At 40.8% G+C, this 26,154-nt stretch overlaps 1 protein-coding gene across 6 annotated transcripts in view; it reads right to left on the reverse strand.

Moving 5' to 3' along the window:
- Nucleotides 1-6,555: 6,555 nt before the first annotated feature.
- Nucleotides 6,556-26,154, reverse strand: part of EFR3A (EFR3 homolog A) — a 121,113-nt gene continuing 101,514 nt past the window's right edge. For 3 of the 6 annotated variants that reach the window (XM_074986648.1, XM_074986649.1, XM_074986647.1), the window contains exons 20-24: nt 17,221-17,309; nt 13,679-13,727; nt 11,794-11,897; nt 10,957-11,006; nt 6,556-9,506 (exon numbers count right to left, since the gene is read on the reverse strand). In XM_074986648.1, coding sequence (XP_074842749.1) covers nt 9,401-9,506; nt 10,957-11,006; nt 11,794-11,897; nt 13,679-13,727; nt 17,221-17,309 — 398 coding nt within the window. In that variant the 3' untranslated portion in view covers nt 6,556-9,400. The remainder of the gene's footprint in view (nt 9,507-10,956; nt 11,007-11,793; nt 11,898-13,678; nt 13,728-17,220; nt 17,310-26,154) is intronic. The other 3 variants (XR_012644337.1, XM_074986651.1, XM_074986650.1) reach the window with 3 other exon arrangements.

The raw sequence follows: 26,154 nt of genomic DNA on the forward strand, positions 1-26,154 counted from the left end.
CAATTTACTCATCAAAACTTTGCTCTGTTTTGAATGCAAGGAAGTTGTGTGGTACAATAACTAGGTTATGTCTAGATTACAGGGATTTGTAGGCAGAAGCTTGGTTCGGAAGATCACTGGTGACAAAACTTCTGTCTACAGGTGGCAGTCAGCCTGCCAAGCAGATTGAAAGAGTGATCCACTCTGTTGACAGAGAATGGTCGGACTGCCTGGGTGCTCTATTGGCAAAATGGTCACCCAGAAGTACAGACGACAGGATTGCCTGGTGTCCCAGAGGTCTTTTCTGTCGACAGAAGGCCCCCCCCAGAACGTCCAGACCATTTTTTGTCGACAGATCTCTGTCCACAGTGGTGAGCGGGGAACAGCTGTTGACAAAAGCACTGTCTTCTGCTGACATACTGTAGACAGAACACCTTTGGGAATCTGGATGCTCTGCAGGTTTTGTTGACAAAACAGCCATTCTGCTGACAAATTGTTCTAGTCTAGACACAGCCTTAGTGGAGAGGTTCTATAAGCAGAAGACCTGCATGTGTTCTGCCCTGTGTCAGCCTTCCATTGTAAAAGGAGGCGTACATGCCTCACTTGATGGTAATGAGGGAAGTGATTCCTTCCAACTATAGTGAGGCTTCACAACCACATATTTTTCCCTTCAGTTTTCGATGTTATTCTGTTGCTACTCCTTTGGTGGTCTTGTCCCTAAAAGCCCTGGCAGGAACCCTGGTCCCATCGACTTCAGTGCCAAACTTGTATTAATACCCATGAGGTCAGGATTTTTACCCTTTATATGTGGGACATTTCCCTAAACATTTGCTACTTTATGACCTGCAATGGTGGCTTATCTCTGCCATGAAGCCCCTATGAGCTTCATGCCAGTCCCAAGCCTGGATGAAGGAGGACGGTTGGTCAGATATGTGTCAATGCGCTCACTGTCAAACAACAATACAAACTGAATCCGATGTCAGTACAACTATATGATAAAAGATGATGGCTCAGACGTTGCCCAGATAAACAAGGTCCGCGAAACCACTCAAGTGATTGGGGTTGGGCCAATAAGTTGGCTACTGAAAGAAAACTACAGCTAAAACATATGCTATCCATTGGAACATGGAACGTTCGAACACAGTGGGCAACTGGAAAATTAGAGATAAGATCTGGAAAAGCAAAGTGATTAGCTTAAGAATGAAGCTGAGCATCTTGAAAAAGTGTGTATTCAGCAGCATGTTGTACGGATGTGAGACATGGATGATAAAAGGTTTGAAGAGAAGAATATTGGTGTTCGAAAGGAGTTGTTAGAGAAAGATTCTGAGAACAGGATGGATGCAGAAGGTCACCAATGATGAATTATATAGAATGATACAGCCAAAAAGAGAACCTGCTGCAGAAGGTTATAAAACGGAAGCTACAACTATTTGGGCATATTTGCAGAATGAACAAACGAAAAATCAAGACCCTGGTATTCGGCATAATGGATGGTTCGAATAGGAGAGGCAGACCCCGCAAAGAATGGAGAGATGATATAGTAGACTGGTGCGGAGCTAGACTACAGAAACTAAGCCACTCTGCACTGGACAGGGAAAGATGGAAGGAACTAGCGAGAGAGGCATCAGACAAAGGGTGCTGAGCCTACAGTTATTGATGATGATGAATGGTAGCTTGTGCCTCCAACCAGTGTTCCCTCTAATTCTTCCACCTGTGGGTGGATTAAATTTTATTATGTGAGGAAACACATAATAAACACCCAGTAGAAACACAAGCTGAAGGCTGGGGGTGTTCTGCTAATAAACTGGACAGCACCTGAGTCTCTCCTGGGTGGCCACCCTAGAGTTTAGCTTACAGAGAACACTGCCTGCAATATATCCATTGTAAAGCCTCTGGTCTGTCACTGGCACAAGCTTTCTCTCCACTGGTTGTGCTCCATGTTGCAAGTAATGCAGGAGTGGAAGAGGCCATACAAGGTCATCTAGTCTAGCCCCTTGCACTGAGGCAGGACTATGTGGCTGGATCTACACCAAACTTGAGTATCTATGGCTGCTACCCAATTTTAGGTACACCAATTATATACCAAAAATTGATTTTACAGCTGGCAATATTGGTCCCTGTCCTCACTGCAGAATGCCGATGGAAGTGCTCCTCTTGTTGCATTCCTTAATCCTGGCAGCTCGCAAGGAGTTCCTGGGTCGACATTGACCCCCACAACATGCCGTTTCACACATGCACAAAAGGGCACCCTGGAAGATCGAACCTAAGTGTTCTATCTTCTGTGGCAAGTGTGGACGCTACCTGTGTTTTTCTATCTTTTACTGCTTTTTTAAAAAAGATGGCAAATGTCACATAGTTCTCAGTTTTATGATAAGTCATCAAAACTTCCAAATACAGCACAGGATTTTAAAGGAATTTTGCGTACTGTATTTACCTAATGTTCTCATAATGCTGACTAAGGCAAAAAGGCCAGATAACATGTGGAAAGCCAAACAATTTCATGTTGTGGAACAGATAGAAAGGACTAAGTTTACAGCCCCTGCACTAACATTTAATTACAAAGACACACAGGTTGGCAAAGCGGAGGGCTGGGCAAATGTCTTGAGAAATAACATCCACAAGCAAAACCAAACCAGATTACTTTAAGATGTACTGTTAGGTCCGAAAATGACCATTTAATGTCCCCTTTAGCAAAAAACAAACAAACAAAGGATCAATTTATAAAATGTCACTGCCTTTTATTTTCATCTGACAGAGGATGGGTTTTGCTACTACACAATGGTCATTTGTGCTAATTTTAGAACTGGGCCTTTAAAAGTTATCCTAACAGCCTTTTTGGCAGAATGACTGCAACGTGTCTACTCCTCATCATTTGTAAATTAAAAGACGAAAAAAAAAGTCAGTCATCTAATTAGCTGAAAGGTAAAACTGGCCTTTGATAGAAATGGACCTGACAATTAGCAAATTCAAATAAGCACAAGCTAATTCCTTTGATATATATTGCAGTGTGTACTCTGAAACCCTCATCTAAAACTAACATTTCAAAGAAAGTCTTTTCTGGTAACTGTTAGGATTTAATATTAGATGCAGAATGCTCCAGCTTACAATGAACACAATACCTTCATTCAGAGGTAAAGTTACATGCCAATAATGTCTTCAGCTTTATTTACCTTCAGAGACTGCTCTATTCAAACGACCTGTACCTGTCTTATGCTAGACAGGCTACATTATAAGCATGTCACTATTTTACCAGCACAGTTAGCCAAGATATGGCATTTCAGGAACATAGGTAATAATCACCCCACAAGTCAGTAGGACTACCTTTATTTCAAAGCACGTTTGCAGTACCACAACACCCAAATGCAGATCTCTTTGTGCCAATGTATGGCCAGGTAGCAACCTGCAGTCTTGGGTAATTGCTAAACTGCTGTAACTATTCAGCTTCCAAAAGTCAAGTTGCTGTCATCAGGTTGTATGAGTTCTGGCTGCTGCTTGTAACTCCTACTGGCTTGATCTATACTTTAAAATTATGCTGACATGACTAGGGTTTGGGAAAACCCACAATTCAGCTAGCCACCAGTATAGATGCAGCCGTGTTGTTGGAAGACATTGTATTTTCCGTGGGCAGGGCCTGACCTGGCCCAGAATTTGCCTTCATTGTTCAATTTGCCTTTGTAAATGGACAGAAGCCTTTAGCTTCATGTTGTTAACACATCCCACCTCACTCAGAAAGTGGCTATCCTACCATAATCCATAAGCTACTGATCACAGCTATCTCGAGAACAGTCAGGGCTCCATGATGTAAAATAGCTACTATGACTTGAGACAGAGACTTATTTGTGAAAGAAATCCTAGGAATAAAGAGAAGGGAGCTGGTTTCTAAAGGAACCCATAGGGCTCAGCTATCTAGAACATACAATATAGTTAATACAGTAGACCCCCAACTTAGGTGGGGATTGCATTCTGGTAAGTCAAATTTCCCATGCAACTTGGTAGAGCTAGGAAACTGATGAGGACACCAGCTGGAGGAAGCTGGGGAGAAGCTGCAGTGCTGTGGCTGTCTGTTCCCTGGCTTCTCCCAGCCGGGGAAGCCAGGGAGAAGCTGCACCATTGTGGCTCTGTGCCCTGGCTTCCTCCAGCCGGGAGAGACAGGGGCTGGAGCATGGCCAAGATTTTGACTTGCATTTAACACGCATTAACACAAATTAAGCACAAGTCAAAATTGCACATATTGGGTGTTTACTGCATATGGAGATGGAAAGGACCCCGAGAGGTCATCAAGTCCAGTCCCCTACCCTCTCGGCAGGACCAAGCACCATCCCTGACCGATTTATTTTTTTAAATATATCTGCCCCAGACCCCTAAATGGCCTCCTCAAGGATTGAATTTACAACCCTGGTTTTACAAGGCCAATGCTCAAATCATTGAACTATCATGCTCCTAGAAAAGTTTAAAAAAAATATTGCTAGGTAAGAGATAGTAGGGGGCCAGACAGGCTGTGATAGTGGAAACACTGTTTTTGGACAAAAGCCCAAACATTAACTTGTAACTATAAACTATGCTACCTTATTTCCACTAAAGACCACCTCAGGGTTACACTTATAAGTATTTTATTAAATGCTATTATTGGATTAAAGGAAAAGGGAACCAGTTTTCAAGCACACACCTTCACACCCTCCTACACACACACCCTTACCCTGCTGAACTCATGCAGGTGAGAGTTGCATGGAGTGGAGGAAGCCAAGACATAGAGGTCCAGTGTGGTTGCTTATAGTCATGAATCCAGGATGGAGAACTAATCTTTTGACCCCCTTGTTAGCTTGTTCTCTCTTGTCAGCGTAGTACTCAGGAGCAATCAGTACCATCCATCCTGGGGAGAGGTGCTGGGGTCCCGAGCCAAAGCCCTGGGCCACCTACTGCCTCCCCGGACAGCTGAGACTAACGCCTGAAGAGTTGTGAGGACAAGAACAACTCCTAGCCTTATACCTTTGCACGCATCGTTTTATACTTCAGTCCCTAGCTCTTGTGCTGCCCCACGGCCCCATGACACTGTATGACCATGAGTCATCACCGCTATCCCAGGACTCTGGACAACCATAAGTCTTCAGCTAACAGCAGATGGGACTTCGATCTTCTCTTGCTGGCAGCCTCTTTCTCTTTCATGGATGGGTTCTTTTGCAGGGCTTAGCTCCTATTACACTCACCTTTGCTATATGAGCACAATTGGTTCCCAACTTTGTGCTTGTAGGTGAAAACTCATAAGGAGGGACACTGAATTCTCATTAAAATACATATAAAAATCTCTGATTGGTTCCTAGAGCTCAGCGAAGGAGTGGCAGCATGTGGCGCTGCTTTTGGAAGGTATGTGAACCTTAGGTTTGGGGGTTGGAAAAGGTTAAGGATGGGGGCAGTTTAGGGCCATGTGTGGGAGGAAGGGTTAAAACCTGGTGGCTGGTTGGGTCTGTGGGGGATTCAGGCTGCTGAAGGTTGGGTGCGTGGTCCAGCGGGAGTGTGGGGTCAGGCTGCGGTAGGTTAGGTCTACCGTGCCGGCAGAAAGGGGAGGCGGGGGTCAGGCTGCCACGGGGCCAGTCTGTGGGGCCACTGGAGGTGGTGGGGGGAGGTTTAAGGCTGCCGCAGGTTGGGGCCATGAGGCTGGCATGGGGTCAGGCTGCCGCAGGGCTGGCGGAGGTGTGGGGTCAGGCTGCCGCAGGGATAGCAGGGGGAGGGGGGGGGGGTCAGGCTGTGCCAGGGCCGGCGGAGGTGTGGAGGTCAAGCTGCCATGGGGCTGCGGAGGCGGGGAGGTCAGGCTGCCACAGGTAGGGGCTGCGAGGCCAGCGGGGGGGGTCAGACTAGGGCAGGTTGGCACCGTGGGGAGGGGATTAGCCTCGTATTAGCAGGGGGAGTTCACTTGTCAAGTGAATTAAGGTAAATAAATGTGTCCCTTGTTTAAGTGAGCACTCGTAAGTGAAGTACTTGTTTAATGAGGGATGAGCGTATGCTGAGGCCATCGAGGTATTGCTGGAAGTTGGTAAACCAGACAGGCTGGTTTTGGGAACTGATAAGGTTGCGTGCGTGCACGCGCGCGCACACACACACTTTTACTTCTAAATGAAATTGCAGACACACCTAACTTTCTAAAAGCCAGGATTTCTTACAGACCAGCTAATGGTACCAAACACCACCAAAACGGAAAAGCTCCGCATCTTAATTCATTAATGAAGCGGTTGTAAGTAGGACGATTAGTGACTTTAAAAAGTATCATTGCACTTGGACCATATATAGAGGTCAAAAGGTCAAATTTTGCCACTCCGCCAAACACTCAACACACCCAGTATGGCTATTCTTGTATACTGTTAGGGTCATATTGTAAGATTTTCTGATGCCTAGTATTTTGTTGGGACTTTTCCAAAAAACCCCAACTTTATGATGAAGTGAAATGTTTTGGGTTTGCATTCAGTGAAAGCGTGCTTTGCTTCTTAACAACAAACCAGTACTTTATTTAGGACAGCACTGATTTCTGAACCTCAAATATCTCCAGTAAATACTAAGTAAAATTAATTTGTAACCAACTTAGCCATTTCAACTTTTTGGTTTATTTTATTGCTTAAATGTACATTGCACAGTGTAGTCTTACATTTCATGAAACTGGTTTGATACCAACAGTACAGAATGAATGGCATCAAACAAACAATTAGCCCTACTCTGAATAGGCTAGTTTTGTGTCTTTTGAATTAACACATAGTTTACCTTAAAATGAACTGCTATCAAAACCCATAATTACACAAGTGACATTACATCTAAAAGATTTTAAAGCACAAGCTGGAATACTTACAAATGCAACTGGACATGAAGTTATAAACATTCAAACAGTATTCAAACAGTCACAGACTCTACAGGCCCAGTGTGCACACTTTGTATTCTAAGCTTTGCAACTTTTTTCAAGACCAGGAAGAAAAAGAATTCAAAGCAATTGTATACATTAAAACAATATTCTGAACAATTTGATTTCAAAATACATACAATTTACTACTTACAGTAAACTACCAGTACAACATATATGCAGCAGGCTTCCACAAATCCTCAAATCTCATCTGAAGCCACTTTGGACAGTACTCAATTTGTAGACTCTCTGCATTTTCAGCAAGGAAAAAAGTATATATCAAGCAAAGTCCCAGAAGATTACAGATCTTCAACTCAACATGTGCACATCCTGAACAAGACTAGTTTGAATTTAGGTCATGTGGGTAGCCTATTTTGTGATTAAATGGAAAAAAAAAATTCTTCCTCAATAGACTTCAAATGAATAGCATACAAAATGTTATAATTTTGTGCATGCAGCATACATGCAACAGAATCCAGTTAATCTGAGAATATTCTGTATTTACACCACAGTTTATGTATTACAAGAGTGCAAAGGAAAGTACATTCTTTGTTTCATATTTTTAGACTAATTCTATTTCTTCTTTGTACAAATGTGCAGTGTTACTTTATAAAAATCACATCAGTGTGAATGATGATTGTTTTACATTATATCCCTAGCTTACACCTAATTAAAAAAAATACACTCTGTTTACATAGGTGAAAATCTAACATCTTACCTTAAAAAACAAAAAGTGAAAACTAAAAACTAAGGTGACAATGAATTCTACTAATGCAGTTGATTCTGATGTGATCAGGAAGATACGCTGCAGTAGTAACAATCACAACGGAATGCTGTAGATAAGAGGTGGTTTCGTCATCCACTAACAGCTGTGATTGCACTGTCAAACTGAAAAAAAGGTCTCAATTACCTTTCTGAATTTTGTGAATGCGTCCTGAAACTCTTGATGTGTCATCTCATAAGTCTAAATAGCTGAAATGTCTCTAAAACTGCTATTTCACTCCTTTAAGGAGTTTAAAGAAACATTGTTTTAAAGTTTAAAAGGCCAGAAAAACCCTGTATTTTGCAGTGTGAAAATTGCCAGAGGCAACTAACATATTGCTAGCTTCCTAGTCAATTTCTAATAAGAGTTATTAATTGAATATACTATGTATCTCAGCCCTGACTTGTTAAATTCAAAACCATATATTTAAGTATTGAGAATGCAACTTGATTACATTTGTTGCTTCTGACAAATCCTGCTACACCCACACTACAAAGCTCACTGCTAATGGCACTGGAGTATTAGAACTTTTCAGTTTTATGCAAATAATTTCTCAATGGCTCATGAAGACAACATTGTCAATTACCACCAAGACCTAAACAACTTACTGTATGGTACAGTTTTATGTACAGAACTAACAAAAAAAAGTTATGCTCCATGTATATATTTGATATTTATACTTAGGTACCTAAACCTATGAATGTCAGCACATCTGTTTCACTAATCATAGGTAGAGATGCCAAATAAAACAAAAATATATGCAAACATATAAATTCAAAATGCTTTTTCTTGAAAATACATCTAATTTATAAACTTTCAAGAGGATTCATCCAGTTTTCTTTCAATTTGCAAAATATCATTAAAGTTTATTTTACTAAGTTACACAGAGAGACATTTAACCTTATCTTCTGTGTTTATAATCTCATAAGAACAAATATTTAAAGTACTTAACCATTTAAAACGCCCTCAGTTTGTTGCTATACTAAATATATATCATTTATTTGTCTTTCAGACACCTCCAAATACTACTGTATTTTTAAAAGCGTACTTTGTAAACTATACACATAAGACATAAAAAATATTGCACAAGTCAGAGATTTAAGAGGAGGGTTTATAGCTCTCAAGCAGAACATTGCAACTTTCGGCAGTAAACAGCACATGTACTGGATTTCTAAAAAGCACATTATGTTAATTATTCACCAGGAACAATATTTACCAGTTGTCTGATCAGTCATATTTATTACTGAAACTGAACAGGTAAAAGGTTGCCTATTTAATGTGTTCCAAAATAATGGAATAAATAACTACTGGACAGCAATCGTATAGTTAGCTAAGATGTTGCTCCATTGATACATGTGGTAAGAGTTAGCATTCCAAAAGCACTTCATTCAAATCTGGAAACCTAAGTAGAAGGAAGCCCCTAGACACTGCAGATGCAGCCCCCAATTCTAGAAAACTTTATTTCTGTAAACCTTTTAAGTTTTTGAAATTAGAGTATGCTGGTAAAAGAAAGGAAATATTTCTGACTTTCAAACTTACTGAAATATGAAAAATGACTATGTGAAACAATAAGGTAACACAACAAACCTAACTTCAAATGTTAGAGAACACTTAAAAACGTGAAAGTTTTATTAAAAATCTTTCCTATATGCTGTAGGTCCATCATTTTTCTAAAAAAACTACCAACTTAATCTAAATTAACTAAGAACCTGAAAACTCATCTTGGTCTGTTTATAGTACTTTACTCTAAATAATGTTCTGCAGACGTCAGAAGACACTTAATACACACAAAGATCTGGAAACTTCATCTCATAGACGGGAACAGATTGGTAATGAGCATGTCCAGCAGTAATGGTCATCGTTCCGGAGGGGCTTGGTGGAGGACTGTAAAGGAGAATACAAAGGCATATGATTTAAGACTTCACAATGATGTATTCAAGTAACTTATTACTGTTGATTTCAGAGAGTACCTGCTTGAAAACCTGATCTTAAATTTATTTCCATCCTTACTCTATCCTTTTCCTACATGTTTAATGAAGAAAAATTAAAGTAGCAGATTTTTGTTCATATCTTTGCCTGAATCACTAGCCTTCATTGGGTGTCTACACTTGATGTTGATGTTCTGGGGTTCACTTTAGTGAGCCTAGTGGGGTCACCCTAAATTGAACCATCATGGCTCCACCACTGACCCTGGTACTCCTCACGATGCAAGGAGTAAGGGAAGTCAGTGGGAGAGTTTCTTCCATTGACCACCCTCTGGGGAGGCGTCAGGAAAAGTCATTTTAGGATAAATCGACTCCAGCTACACAGTTCATGTAGCTGGAGTTGTGTATCTTAAATCGATTTTTCCTTGTAGTGTAGACCTGGTTACTGATGACCACATACCCATCAAAATAAGGCTTTTTAATTTAGTGTTACGTAAAGTGCACAAGTGATGTTCAAAAATGAGAGGTTTTGTGGCAACTTATAGACTAAGAGATATTTTGGAGCATAAGCTTTTGTGGGCAAAGAGAGATGCTTGCAGCACTTCACAATACATAGATTGCTAGCTTATTCCTAGACACGCAACAAAGGGAAAAGGGAAGATCCAACATTCCTGTAAGCATGAAAAATACATATATAAAACACACATGTAAAAATACTCCAGCACTATGTTGTCTATACATTATTTTTACATCATTCAGCAAATACTTTTCAAACATAGGCCCAATGCTGTTTGTATTAGAAGGGTGGAATTTCGTTGGAGACCCAAATAAACCCTAATTAAATAGGCACAACTGTCATGGAAGACCTTCAATAATTTTAGGACTTCTCTAGACTAGCAAATATCTGTGTTGAAACTATCTTGATCAGTGGTATGAAAAATCACTGCACTTAGCATAGTAATATGCCAGTGTTGACAAGCTCCCAGCACTGGGAGCTAAGACATTGATGAAGGTGGTTTTCCTAATGCACTGGGAGATCCCTTTCCCCATGCTGATGCCATGATCACGCTGTCATTCTGAAGTGAAGACAAAGCCTTAATGGGGAAAAAAATGTTTTATTTCTTAACTACAGTATCTGCAAGTATACGGTTTGAATAGAAAACAGGTTGACCTTTTTAAAACAGAAAATGTTCGATAAGCTAATAGGCTGATCTTAATACAAGATATTTTCCTCTAAATAAAAACAATTAGAATAGTAACAGTGAAATCAAATGTTTTATAAATGAAATTATTTCAATTAAGTCAACTACCATAGTGATTTAGCACATCACATGTAAGACTAGCATCTTAAAAGATAGCATCAACTATCCTTACTTTTAATTAATTCAATTTTATGCATAAAACCTTACCGAATGGTGAGCTCCAATATCTGTGCAAGTCTATCATGAAGCAAGTTTGCCTACAAGGAGGAAAATATAAATATTTTAATGATATATTATAAAAATCACAGTTTTCAGAGCTGTCAGACTGGGGTAAGGCTTAATTTCACTGCAGGAAGTCTATCAGCAATAAAATTGACTTTCTTGTTATTTTCACAACAGCTATTATTTCACAAGTCATGTCCAATTCCATCCCTGAATAAGGGTGGAGAAGGAAATGTGCAATCATAACAGCCATGAAACTAACATGAATCTCAATTTCACTGCTGGTAGGCTTTCTGCTGTGAAACTGAACCCCACCTAGCTCACAGCCCCAAGGAAGGGGCTCCAACTGCAAGACCATGAGGCTTTTAGCACCCACACAATGCCTCACTTCAGTCAGTGTAAGTTCTTGTCATGGGGCATCAACAGCTGTGGAAGTTCTCCTGCTTGAACACCCAACAGCCAATTTAATTGCTGCTGTGTTTACAGGTCAATCTAATTTTGCAATGCAGCCCAAATGAAAGACGGTTCACATACGGATCCCTAGCATGGTGGGTCCTAGTCTACAACTAGGGTCACTCCTCATTAAGGCAATGCCAACAGAAGTAATAATAAGTTCATTGGGTGTAGGGGGGCCCAATCCATTGATAGGATAAATAACTGTGATTTCCTATACAGATTAAAAACTCAGGGCACAGATAAAGGCAATAACTGTTTTCTCTGAATAGTAAACCCTGTCACAAGTCACTTTCTACTCCTGTATCTCCATATCATTACCAATTGCATGAAAGCCTTTCAAACAAAATAAATGTTCCAAATACTCACTTTTGTTTCACACTGTGCGGCAATTTCTTCAAAAGGTGCTTTCTGGAACTTTTCAATCACAAGACGCCTCCTTTCTTTCTCCTGCTCTTCAAGACCAGTGTTATCTTTTAAAAAATGAAGACAATTCTAATTTATGCTTATACAGACTTCTTACAATAAGTGAAATGACAAAACATTAAGAGGTTTATATCTTTTCACTTTCTATTACTACTTAAAACAAAGACATAAAAATTACCTTTTAAATGAATGGCAAAAAGTAGCTGCAGCTTAGACAGATTTATGGAGTAAATTCTAGCTAATCAAATTCCCTTTAAAAATGGAACATGCACGAGAGAATTAGTGTACAAAAGGGAATATATCATCATACTCTCTGGTCCCACCTTAGTTCCTACTCAGTCCATTAGGAGTAGTTTAGTCTACACAGGGACTGTAAGATTTGCCCAGTAAGTTATTGTTTCAGCACAGACAGTCACCACAGATACAGCGGAATGTGGTCCAAACATTATTCAGTGACCATGTTCCTGGGTTTATAGTATTACACTATGCAATCCACTATCCATCTTCTGTTATCTTCTTGCCCACGTGTGGCAACAGGCTGAAAATAGGTGCTAAGACTTTATGTAGATTGTTTTATCCAATATACTTAAACCAGATATTGGTACTAATTTTTTCAAGTGTACACAAGATCATGAAATCTATATACTATTCATTTTTTTCTTCCAATAGCTGGCCTAACAAATATAACCCAGGATCAGGAAGTCAATTTGGATTCTTTATTCTCATTCATCACAGCCAGCAGCAAAGTTTGCAAACCATGTTATACCCTCGTAACACCATGTTGTCTTGGTAACTACGCTCCAAGTCACACTTTGATATGTGTAACTGGGGGCACAGTTTGACTTGCATAATATTTCTTACTGGTGGTGATTTGTTAGACGGAAGAACTGAGTTGCATTTTTAGACCTTAAGTTTGCTGGCTTGGCAGTTAGAAAAACACCTGTTTTAATCATAAACTGAGCATATCTGACATGTAAGTGAGACAAAATGGCATTACTCTGAAGCTCATAATTTTAGACAAATTTAGAGAACGCCCTTTGAGGACTTGAACCTTTGTTCAAAAGGTTATTAAAAGGTGCTTTACAGATATTTCCTACTTGAAATTCACACTAGCTAAGGATAAAACATTGTATGAACTGGTATGAACTGCTTGTTTTTAAGCCTTGCTCTGAAAAGACAAAATTCCAGAAACAGTTAAAAATAAGAATCGATTTACCAGCAAGTCATATAAGATAGCAGTAAAGAGAAGAGTTCTCTAAGAAATGCTGAAGAGCATTTAAAGCCATGGTGTCCAACACGTTCGCCACTAACCACATGCAGCTATTTGGCTGGTTGAGTGTGGCTAGTTGGCTTGAACAATAAATATATTTTCAGAATGAGGCTAGTTTGCTATAGTTGTAGCCACTGTAGTGGCTACTGCTTCAGAACTGGTTGGACACCACCCCATTCAAATGGTTTGTGGTTTCAAATCAACTTGCTGCATGCTGAGAAACAAACTGCAATTTAAGTGTGCTATGTTAGCAAAGCTTTTTTGAGACAAACATTTCGTTTAGGCTACGTCTATACTAGACATAGCAGTCAACTGCTGATGTGCAATTTTAGTTAAGTCAATTGGAAGAAGGCCTATGGGAGCATTTCTCCCGTTAACCCTCCTCAATTCTCGCTGCTTGCAAGGAGTTTGGGGTCATTGTTAACCCAGGAAAGCTCCATTTCACGCATGAATGAAAGAAAACCACAGAAGATTGACCCTGACAGGGTTGGTCTTCTGTGTCAGTGTGGAAACGAGCTTACTGGAGAAGTGTAAATGTAACATTGTGATAAATCTCACCAATTGCTTTCTTCAATGCTTCAAAGGTGATTTCTTCAGCATTATTTACCTAAAGGAAATAAGTGATTTTTACTTCAGTGAAATAACATATACTGATAGGCTACGTCTACACTAGCCAAACACTTTGAAATGGCCATGCAAATGGCCATTTCGAAGTTTACTAATGAAGTGCTGAAATACATATTCAGCACCTCATTAGCATGTGGGCAGCTGTAGCACTTCAAAATTGACGTGGCTTGCCACTGCACAGCTCATCCAGATGGGGCTCCTTTTCAAAAGGACCCCGCCTACTTCGAAGTCCCCTTATTCCTATGAGCAGACAGGAATAAGGAGACTTCGAAGTAGCCGGGGTCCTTTTGAAAAGGAGCCCCATCTGGATGAGCCACGCGGCGGCGAGCCGCATCAATTTTGAAGTGCCGTGGCCGCCTGCATTCTAATGAGGTGCTGAATATGTATTTCAGCACTTCATTAGTAAACTTCGAAATGGCCATTTGCATGGTCATTTCAAAGTTTTTGGCTAGTGCAGACACAGCCATATAGAATAAGTAAAGTTACAACCACAATTGTCTCAACTAGCACAATGCTTTTTTCCCCAAGACCAAGCCCCAGATTTTCAAAGGAGTTGTTGTGTGTTTCAAAAGGGATTTAGACAAAATCCCAATGGTTACCTGAGAGCCTCTCTCTCTTTAAAAATGAGATTTAGGCTCCTCAACCAGCTGGGCACAACAATGATGAGTCACGCAACGTCTAAATACCTTTTACAGTTTTTAGCCCAAAAGAATTTTTATTTAAGAGGCAGATTAATGTGAATATGTAAAGTAGTCTTATTTCTTCACCATTGCTATGCTTCATTGTGGGTATGTCCACATAGCAGCCTTACTTAGAAAAAAAGCTATTCTTGAATAGCTTATTTCAAAATAATGCTGCTACACACAAAAATGCATTTTGAAATACCACTTAGCTATTTTGAAATATAGCATTTACACACACAAGAACCTATTTTGAAATACAGCCACAGGATGCACTATGTCCTATTTTGAAATTGGCTCTATTCCCTATCTTGACAGCACCTATTTTGAAAGTTATTTCAAAATAGGAACTATTCCTTGTAGAATGAGGTTTACCAATTTTGAAATAAGCCAACCTTTATTTTGAAATTATTTCAAAATAGCAGTTGCTTTGTGGAAATGCTAGGACAGTTATTTAAAAATAGCTGCTGTTATTTCAAAATAACTTTACCGTGCAGATATACCCTTGCGATTAAAGAGTAGTATAATGCAGAAGAAAAAAGATTTGTAGCGATCCTCCTATTTTATTACAGACAGTGTTGGCAGTTCAAGCTATACTTATGCCTGCCTGATACATCATTCATTATAAGACCCATTTTTCAGTTCATTATGGGTCTTATGCGTTATGCAAATGAGGTATAAATTTGCATATTCATCGCCTCACTTGCATATTCTGAATTTCAAAAGAGCTTCTTTCGAAAGAAGAAAGCCAGTGTAGACGCTGCTCTTTCGAAAGTAAACCCCATCTTCGAAAGAATCCTTTGTCCCTTTATTTAATGGGAAGAAGGATTCTTTTGAAGATGGGTTTACTTTCGAAAGAAGCTCTTCTGAAATTAGAATATGCAAATGAGGTGTCATATACGCAAATTTATGTCCCATGTGCATTTTCGATTTACCTCATTTCCATACCTCTTTCAAAAGAGGAATGCAAGTGTAGACAATATGTTTACAAAGTTAACTATCTGTGCTGAAATTTCTCTGGCTGGGATTTGCTTCAGGTTGATTATTATTATTATTATTATTGCTGTTTGGTAAATTTCAGCAAAAATATTTCAGCAGCTTCTGCAAATGAGATTAAGGAAAAATACATTTTATCTCGTACCTTCATGCTTTATAATATATATCTGAAATGTATCAAAGGGCAGCTTGTGTAACAGTATGTGCTTTTTACCATTTCTCCACCATGGGGAAAGAGAAAGAACAATCCTGCCAAATTATAAGCCTGTGAAAAACTGCAATTTACAAAAGCCTTACCTGGAATTCAGACTCAGACTGTGATAAAATACAGGTGAAAGAGCAGAGTGGAATAAAGAGCATGGTGTGGGTTGGAAAGAATGGGGCTGGGAACTAGGGAATGTAAAACTTAGCTCAGAGAAGTGGGAGTTGGGTGAAGAGGGGAGGATGAGACTGCGAATCAGTTTAGGGAAAGGTGGGATGAGATGTGAGGACTGAGATACACTGGGCAAGGAGACAATGAGCTAAGAGCCGTAAACACCAAGTTGCATGCTTAAAATTAGCACATACTTCTGATCTTAGCTTCTCTGCCTCGGTTCCCCATCATGCTGGGGTATGGGAAAATAGGCAGTATGTGCGATGCACTGAGACATTATATTGAGAACACCATACAAAAGCCTCCAAGGAAATTAAAGCTCATAGCAGGGTTTGAATAGTGTGATGTAAGGTATAAGCAGGGCACAATTTTAATGAAGATGAGGCAGAATATGAAATAACTACTCTTTCAGTGAGCAGAATCCCCCGTGAACTGTATGAGGCAGGAGTCCTGTGAAAAACTCGGACATGATCAAGGGAAAGAATTAAACCATGGAGGTACAAGGGAAAGAATTAAACCTGCACAGGCAACCTTTAGTTTTGTATTTCTTAACTACTCTACTGAGTTTAAATTTGAAATCATAATGTCCTCTCAACACAGGTTTAGGATTACACACATAAAACTAAATGGCATTTGGGTAAGACACTAATATTTATATGCCTGCTCAGGTGATGATGTAAATGAGCCTGCTCTTTAGTACTCACATAAAATTGTTTTTCACCTACGCTTTACACATTTCCTGAGACAAGCTTTAAGTAGAAGAAAGAGCTTACATTTTATGCTAAAGCACACTATTTTTGGCAGGACTGGGGGTAAATTTCCATCGCCGTGGGAAATGGAGTATCTGTTCAGAAAGCAGTCTAAGATTTTTCAGTTAGTCATACTGTAGCTTTCCTACAAGTTAGTCACAATCCCTGTACCTCACATCTGTATCTTTCATTTGATTCTATCAATTCTTTCCCGTTTTAAATAATTATAAATTCCTGAAAATAGAAGAGAAAAAATTAAGACTTATTTACAACGTGTGTGCAATTTGTCTCTTCCTCAGACAATCCCCTTCATATATGTTCAGTGGCATCTTACATATTTGGAGTTACCTCTATTTTACTCAAAGACGACATAAGGTCTCATAGTATATTACAAAGAAATTAGATATATAAGTAGAGTTTCCTCAGCACATTACACTGCCTGAAAGATAACTAGTCTAGAAGTTTCAATGAAAAAACAGCCCATATTAATAGTTAAAAGTAACTCACATACTGTTATGTACGTTAGCCTCAATTAAATAAAAATCTCTATTTCTGAAGAGCTGGAAAATTAGACATGCAAGACAAAGATTTTGAGAGTTTCTCTGGAAAAGTTTCATGAAGAGACAGTCTAAAGAATGAAAGAAATACTTCCTATGATCACTTTTTTCCACATACCTTATCCTCTGTGTTATTGCCTGTCAGAATATCCACCTGAATAGATACAGTGTCCACAATGCTCTTCCTTCTGGAAAGTCTATCTTCATCTAAAACAAAACGAACATCAGCTTATTTTCTGTCTCAGTGATATAAAAAGCAACTTTAGATTTCCACATACAGCTGCAGATTTGTTTTCCCTGCCTACTTCAGTCAAGTTTATCTATTTTAACAATAGGCTATTTGTGAAAAATACAATGACGTTGTCTCCTGTATTAGTGATTTTAAAATTCTTCCAAGTTTCATTTGGAACTATAACAGTTGTGTAATATCACCCCATTACAATTTATATTTCTAGATCACAAAAGCTGAATTTTGAAAATTTACCATTTACATCTTTGCTCTTAGTTTAGAGATGTCTTGAAACATAAAAGAGCTCTTCCACAATATGGCTCTGTGCAGAAAGGAACAATGTGGGATGACAAATATTCCTTCTTCCCCTGCCACCACTGATCTGATGGTTGAGTATGTGCTGTGTGAAGCAGTACATCCTTATGTTTGTTTTAAAACTGCAGCCTATCAATTTCATTGGGAGATCCCTGGTTCTTGTATTACATGAAGGGGTAACAAATAAGCAGTCCTGCGACACGTCAGAGACTAACAAATGTATTGGGTCATGAGCTTTCATGGGTAAAACCAATTTTCTCAGACATATGAAGTGGAAAAATGGAATCCAAGGTTAATACTGAGGGGAGGTAAAGAGGGAGTAGAAACAATGGAAAAAAGGGATTGGCATGCTGTGAAAGTGCTGGGCCATTCCCACTCTGACTGAATAGACCTTGTCAGATCTGGCCCTCCTCTTTACTGAGACCCCCCTCTTTAAATCCTCCTCTGAAACCTCCCCCCCACCACACACACATGTATCTGATGAAGTGGGTCTTTGCTCATGAAAGCTTATGCTCCAAAATCTCCAATAGTTTATAAGGTGCCACAGGACTTGTTATTTTTGAAGATACAGACTAACATGGCTACCTCTCTGATAGATCCACAGGATCACCTTTGCCACACATCTGTTGACTTCCTCTAAGAATTCTAACAGAATAGTCAAGCATGGTTTCCCTTTTAAAACAATTAATCATCTCTTCTGCCCAACATATCGTGTTCATCTCTGTGTCCGAGTTCTGTTTTTTGCTAAAGTTTTAACTTATTTGCCTGGTACTGAAGTATGGTTTACTGGCCTGTAATTGCCAGGATTGTCTCTGCAGCCTTACAATTACATTAACTATCCTCCAACTATCTGGACCTAACATGCTGGACATAACTTCTAGTTTGTAACAAAAGTTCCCTGTTTGGATAGAGAACCATTCCCCCTCTTTCTATTGCATCAAGAGGCAAATGTTAAAAATGCTGGAAGTTGTTTTACTTGTTAAGAGTATAATGGCTTCACTAATGTCAGAAGAAGCTGCAGAATTACATTTAATGATGAACATTCAGGACTCTGTGCCAAATCTGACTCAAATATTTTTCTATATATTCCATCTGATTTTCCATTCTCCTGAAGAGTCTTGTGACAGAGAATGGGTAATCACTTAACTATTCATATCATGTTCCAAATTTTTTTGAAGTAAGGGCTTGTGGAATGGAAAACTAAAGCCATCTAAATTAATGCACAGAAGAGTTATATCACTGGCTACTTGTAATCTTCTTTGTGTTGCTCTGGCTGAAATTCCTTAACCAAAAGGACCAATTTTACAGATAGTTAGCTCAGACTCACTCAATGTTGACCTAATTATCAATCATGATTTGGAAACCTGAGGCAGTGTTTCCCAATTTTATTTGGCCATGCAACCCTTTTAAACTTGAAACCCGGACCCCATCTCTAGACTCTACCTGCCTCAGCCCTCATTCACCAATTTCAACTCCCCATCCCCAGACTTAACCCCTCTGAGCCCCAAATTCACCCCCCCCCATCCCCAGGCTTAACCCGCCTCAGCCCCAAGCTGGCCCCCAGGACTAAACCATCTGTGATGCTGGCTGGGAAACCTAGGCTCGGACACATGCGCCCAGTGGATGGAAGGCTGGTGTGGAGGTGTTCTACTGGCAGGGTGAGCCAAGCCACATATGTCTGAGGGGTGCGGCCACTTGAGGAGCAAGATTAGTGAGCTCTCTGCGGCTCCCTGCCCTGCCACCGCTGAAATAATGGAACTAAATTCAGCTGGTTGAATGGCTGTATCCCTCCCCACCACCTTGCCAGCTGTTAAACCAATTAAATTTAGTTCTACTGTTTCAGTGGCAACAGCACAGGGAGTCGCAGAGGAGTCAGCTATCATACTGGAATTTTCTTGCAGAACCCTTATTTTCACCTCGTGGAACCCTGGGGCTCTGCAGAACACCATGTGGGAAACACTGACTCGAGGACTGGGACCACCATTCTGCTTAATTCAGGCTGTAGAACAGTCACATGGCAAAGACGTATAAATAAATAGAAGGCAAGAAAGGTCCTCCATATCCTTAGTGGAGCTCTGAATTGCTCATAGCACATGCAGAGGACTCCACTTTCTGGATTCCCCACCATTATTACTTTTTAGCTGACCTCTTGTTTGAGCACTGAGATGTTCTCTCTCTATCTCTACTGGCTTAAATTTCTGAATACTAGGCCTGAGATCCCCTACATTTTCTGAGTGTTGAACTTATTCTTGTTCCCCTCTTGATGAAGTTTTATACTTTTCTACCTTCGCCTCATTTTCCTTTGTAAACACAATGGTTTAATAAAAGTACACACTCAATTACTCCTTTCAGTAGCTTTGCATTTGCTGCATGGCTCTTCAGAAATAAACAAGAAGTGTAGTTCAGCAGTCTTGAAAAATGAGGATTAGCTTTACAGGATAAAAGGGACAGAGTGAAAAGCAAAAGACTGCAGGAGAGAGAGTAGGTAAGCCAGCCTGAGCTACCATACATGATACAGGTATTAGGTGGGATTAATTTAACTAATAACATAACATTACTTGTGCAGTGAAATATAGTTGGAGATGTGTTTTAATATAGTGCCCAGAGATACTCCACATAGTTAACAGTAATTTGAAGAAGATAGTATCTTCTAATACAGACCTGATACACCCTCCTCCTTGCATAAGACAATCGAAGAATGTACAGGAGTGTGAGGGGAGCATAAAGCAAGCTGACTATAAGCAATAAATTCAAGACAGAATTGTATCTATGCTGCCACCCGGTGCTTTATTTCTAATCAATATATGTACATTATACACACACTTTTTGACCTACTTTGATTTAGCCTGGTTCTCTGTGAAGGGATGCCTCCCCCATTTTGACACATTAATTTGATGTACTCAAACATAATAGAACAGTGGAGAGGAGTGTGCGCCCACTAACAATTGATATAATAAATGGCTGTCATGTTGTTTGTTAGAACCACTACACTTTTGCTGCGGAGATGAGGTAAGAAGGCTAGCCAAGCCAGGTGAACAGCTTGAAGCTCACACACGATGTGGAGAGAGAACTTTTCTGATGACCACATCGCCTGAGTGGTGAGATGCCCCAGATGGGCCCCCATGCCCATGATGGATGCATCTGTTACCAGAGATATGGAAGATGTAAAAGGGAATGCTGACTAGTATATTTTGGAGATTTAGCGCTCCTCATGTTGCAGCACCATGATGACCATGTCCATGCTGTCCTGGCTGGGGCAATATACACATGCCAACCATACCTCCAGGGAGCAAGCTGCAGTCTGGTAAATGGGATTACATATGTGCATGTCATCATGTGGCCCAACAGGCAGAAGCATATCCTGACCACGGTGACTGGAAAAATGGACAGGAAACATATAAGCTGGATGAGGGCCTGGAGATGATGGTTGGGAAGAAAATCCCTTGCCTTGATGGGACCAAGAACTGCCCCAATGAACTCTATGCACTGAGTTGAGGTCAATGAGGACTTTGCTGGACTCTAACGTAAGACATCTGGGCCTCCACCTGGTGCAATGAATGGTCTTGGAGGAGCCAATTGTCTAGGTACAGGTAGTTCTGAATACCACTGCCACGCATTTAGTGAACAGTCTGGGGGCTGTGGAGAGCCCAAAGGGAAGGGCCATAAATTCTAGGTGCAGGTGGCCCACAGTAAAATAGGGGTAGTGCTTTAAGTCGAGAGTGGTGTACCAGTCCCCTGCATCCAGGAAGGTAATAATGGTGCCTAGGGAAACCATATGGAACTTAAGGGAAACAATAAACGCAGGCCCCCCTTAGCCTTTCAGGCTATGAAGTACCAGGAATAAAACCCTCAGCTCCTGTACTTTGGAATCACCTCTTCCACAGCCCCAAGAGCCAGGAGTGACTGAACATCTTGGAGGAAGAGCTGCTTATAAGAAGGATCCTTGAAGAAGGAAGGGTGGGGGGACAGGAAGGCAGAGAATGAAAAAGGGATGGCATAGCAAATGTGACCATTCTAAGGACCCATCAGTCTAATGTAAAGGCTGACCAGGCCAGAAGGAATGGGCACAGCCTGTCGAATGGGAGGGAAGGGTGTGACAGCACTCATACTCTGATCTCAAGCATACCACCAAAATAAGTGCTAAGCCCCAGAGGACAGCTTGGACCAGCTCTGGTTGGTCCCAGTCTGTGGATGGGAGGGCTTATGGTGGGAGTAGCAGGGCTTGTGATGGGAGAAGTCCTATCACTCACAAGATTGGAAAGGCTTTTTCGGGAGGACTGCAACTTAACTGGCTTCTGCTGCAAAGCCAGTGTGTGCGTGCCTAAGGACTTTATGTTGTTCCCAGAGTCCTTGAAGATATGCAGATGGGAGTTGGTCTGTTCCACCAACAGCCCTGCTCTGTTGAAAAGGAGGTCTTGGATAGTTTGCTGGACCTCCAGCGGGAGACCATATGCAACCAGGCCACCCAACGCATGGCAATGACTGAAGCAATAGATCGGGCCACCGCATTCCACGAGTCCAAGGAGGCCTGAAGGCAGATATGGGACACTGGTTTTGCCTTTTTGCAAATTTAAGGAGATCAGTTCAGAGTCATAGCTGTAATGACTCAGATAACTAGCTGGTAAGCCAACGGCCACCTGTGGAGTACACCTTTCTCCTGAATAGGTCCAGGTGCTTAGCATCCTTGATTTTTGAGGCTGGAGCTTGTTGCCCCTGACACTCCTCCTCATTAACTGTGTACATGACCAAGGAGCAAGGGGGAGAATGGGTGTATAAAGTACTCAAACCCCTTGACCAACACAAAGTATCTGCACTCCACCCCCTGAATGGTGGCAAGGACGGAGGCCAGAGTTTGCCAAAATGTGGTGGCAGAGGATAAAACAGACTTGTTAAATGGAAAGGCAACGTGTGAAGGACCTCCTGAAGTGAGGATGTCTACCATGGGCTCATCCAACTCAGTGACCTCTTCCACAGAAAGGATGACACTGGTAGCCACCTGACAAAGGAGGTCCTGGAGCACCCAGCAGTGGATGGGAGGAGGACCCAACATGGAAGCACCCCGCCACAGCCTTGTCTGGAAGGGAGCTGGAGCGAGCCAATGGAGGTGCCATCTGCGCTGAAACCTACTCAGGTAGCAGGGTATGAGGAGCTTCCTCCAGAGGAGAAGAAAGATGAGGGTCCACAAGAGAATAACTGATGGTCGCCTCAGGAATGAAGGGGTGGCCAGAGGCAGAGGCTGAGGAAGATGCATGGTACACCCAAGGCATCCAGAATTGCCACTGGGATGGCGACTACTGGTGAGCGCCCATGTCCCTATGCAAATGGGGGTCCACTGGGATGGAGTGGTCAGATAGAACAGAAGCCCTCTGAAGGGAGACAGGTGAGTTGGAGTGGGAGGAACAACCCCACCTGAGCTATTGGTGGAGAGTGGTGAACGTCAAGCTGAGATCAAGAAGGGCTATAGGATCGACAGAGTGAGCAAGACCAACAAGGAGAGTGAGACCAGTGCTGAGACAAGAAGCAGTACCAAGACGGGGACTGGTGCCTCAGTGAGGATCATTGAGAACACAGAAAGACAGGGATGGTCTAGCTGGGGGGATGCCAAACACCCAGATTAACCATGCTATGCGGAGACACCCGATAGCAAACCATTACGCTGTTGTGTTCCTGACTGTGTAATCTTAAACTTTTGCTGTGTCACATGTGAATTCTCATTCTTCTCAATGGGATGCATGCACTTAACCTAACCAAGGCACTCTGAAGAACTACACTGTTTCTACCACACACACTAAGCTAATATGTTCATTTTATGAACCTCAACTGCCTCTGAAACTTCCCAGCACATCAGAAGTCCCAACTGTCCTGGATTCAGCTGCAATAACCATCATCTGCTTTTGACAACTGTGTGGTAATCATTCCATTTCAGTATAAAAACGTGGTATAACAAATATGTGGAAAAGGGTAAAAATACAGTAAAAGCTTTATCATCTTGCATCCCTAGAGAACCAGGGATGCTGAATAATAAAATGTGCCACCACCTGCCACCACCCCCATTTTCCAGCCAGGCAGCGCGCAGCTGGCTTTACAGAAGCTGGCCCCGTCCAAGACACTGGCCCATGGCCAGCAGCTCCAGCCAGGTATGCCATGTACTGGTTATCCGAATGCCAGACAACTGGGCTTTTTCTGTAAGTTGAATTGAAAGTGAATACGAAAAAAAACTGCCCCACCCCCAACAAGGGAGGCTGTGGAATCTCCATCACAGGAGATATTTAAGAGCAGGTTAGACAAATACCTCTCAGAAATGATCTTGATTGTGCCTGGTCCTACCATGAGGGACTGGGCTTGATGACCTCTCAAGGACCCTTACAATTCTAGTCTTCTATGCTGAACTAGTGAATTGACTATTATTCATGTTCACATTTCAATAAAAACATCAATTTAAAAACTGGCTGCACTCTAGAGTAGCAAAGGCCTTGCACCTGGCTGCAACTTGTTGTGGAGTACCTGGGATATGATGACAAGGCAGCATTTGGAACAATTACGTAATTAATCGTTAACAAGGTATTAAAAGTTTGTGAAAAGAAATCACTATATTTTAGAATTCCACTACAAGAAAGGAGGCCGGGGGGAGGAAAAAAAGGAAATCTGACATTACTATGACTACAAAACTAATTATAGTATGAGGACTGAGGGCGGGGCGGGTGGGCGGGGGAGAAGGAAAACCAAGAAATTAAAAACTAGGCACAACAGAATTTCTGGCCTTTGATCTAAAGGTCTTCTAAAAGCTTTTTGTTTGGAGGGGCATGTCCTATCTACAAACAAGAGCAGACCTACGGTTCAGATTTACCTTTTGATTTGCGTCTGCATTTATGAGGCTTTTTGCCTGATGGAAATAGAGCTAAATTTTTAAAAAATAGGAATGAGAGTAAAACTTATGTTTAAATATTAGTTACAAAGCAAAAGATACAGGAACAAAAAGAGAAATACAGAAATTCTATTGCTCAGATAAGAAATAGGTTAATAAAACTCTCCCCAGTCTTCAGGACTGGCATGAAAACATACCAACAATGCTCTTAAGGTTCAAAATATTTACTTCTTCCAACTTCTCTCTTTTAATAGGGATATAAAATACTAATCAGTTAACGGACAAGGCGCTAAACAGATGGCTTTCACTAATATATTTTAATTAATGATTAAACTCTACTGAATTAAAGATTTTTCTGTCGGAAATTATTCAGCTAAATTGAAATGTTTCACAGGTAAGCAGACGCTAATGAAATTTTTGATGTGAAATTAGCAAAACAAGTTTGTTTTAATTTTATTTTATTCTATTACAAAAAGTAATATAATTAAGAGTTGAAGTTTCTTGAAAAGATCAAAATGAAATACTTCAAAATATTTGATTTTACAAAAAAATTCCAAGACTTCAACTTTTTATCCCAATTTCAGATTAAACGAAATTTCTAAATCTCAGAATAGCTTCACAGTATGTGGAACTCCATCTTTCAACCAACTAATATTGCATTTGCAACCACGTCAGATTACTTTTTTGCAAAAAGTAGCATAATCAAATTTAAAAAAAAACATTGAATGAACTCACATTCAAGTATACATGAACAATTAATTCAGATGGTGATGTAATAAGTGCTTAAATCCATTTCCCACTATGAAAGCAGTTTAGCATGTTTTATTCTTACTGACCTCATGTGCTTAAATGCCCTTTCTATAGAGATGCATTTTTGAATCAAGAGCTAATTTATTAAGAGAAGTTGTGCAGTAACAATGGTACTTTGAGAGGTGTGTTCCTATGGGTGTTCCACTGTAGGTGTATGTGTGGCCCTGCGTCTCTAATCAGAGATTTTTGGTAGCAGTATCCCATGAGCCCGTGCATGTGCTCGCTCTCCCATGCGATCTGCCTCAAGGCTGTCAAGCACTGCATGGGCGAAAGCTCCTCACTTCCTTCTCTACCATAGAGCTCTATGGAGAACGCCAAAGTAGAGGGAGGGCAGGGGTGGTTGTGGAACACCCATAAGGGGACACATCTCAAAGAACCATCATTACTGCTTAAAGTGAGTAACTTTCTCCTCTTCTTCTTCAAGTAGTGTTCCTATGGGTGCTCCACTGGAGGTGACTCCTAAGCAGTACTCACCACTGGAGGCTGGGACTTTGGAGGGGATTCTGTTACTACTTAGAGTGCTATGAAGTCAAAGATGACATTAGAAGCCAAATCTTCATTGATCACAATGTTCTGTGAGTGTGTGGACAGAAGTCTAAGTAATACCATACAGATTGCTGAGATAGGAATATCTGTAAAGAATGTGAGAAGGTAGAAATTGACTTCATAGAGTGCATATGGACCTGGGATGGGAACATGTTAGCCTTTGCTAACTGTGAGTAATGCCACCAGAGACCCATTTGGATAGCCCTTGAGACAGTATCACAGCTTAGAAATCATTCTGTGGACAAAAGGAAGAGTTTAGGGGGTTTCCTACTGTCTTTAGTCCAATG

The sequence above is a fragment of the Carettochelys insculpta genome, chromosome 2 (assembly GCF_033958435.1).
Source record: "Carettochelys insculpta isolate YL-2023 chromosome 2, ASM3395843v1, whole genome shotgun sequence".
In the NCBI taxonomy this organism is placed as follows: Eukaryota; Metazoa; Chordata; order Testudines; family Carettochelyidae; genus Carettochelys; species Carettochelys insculpta.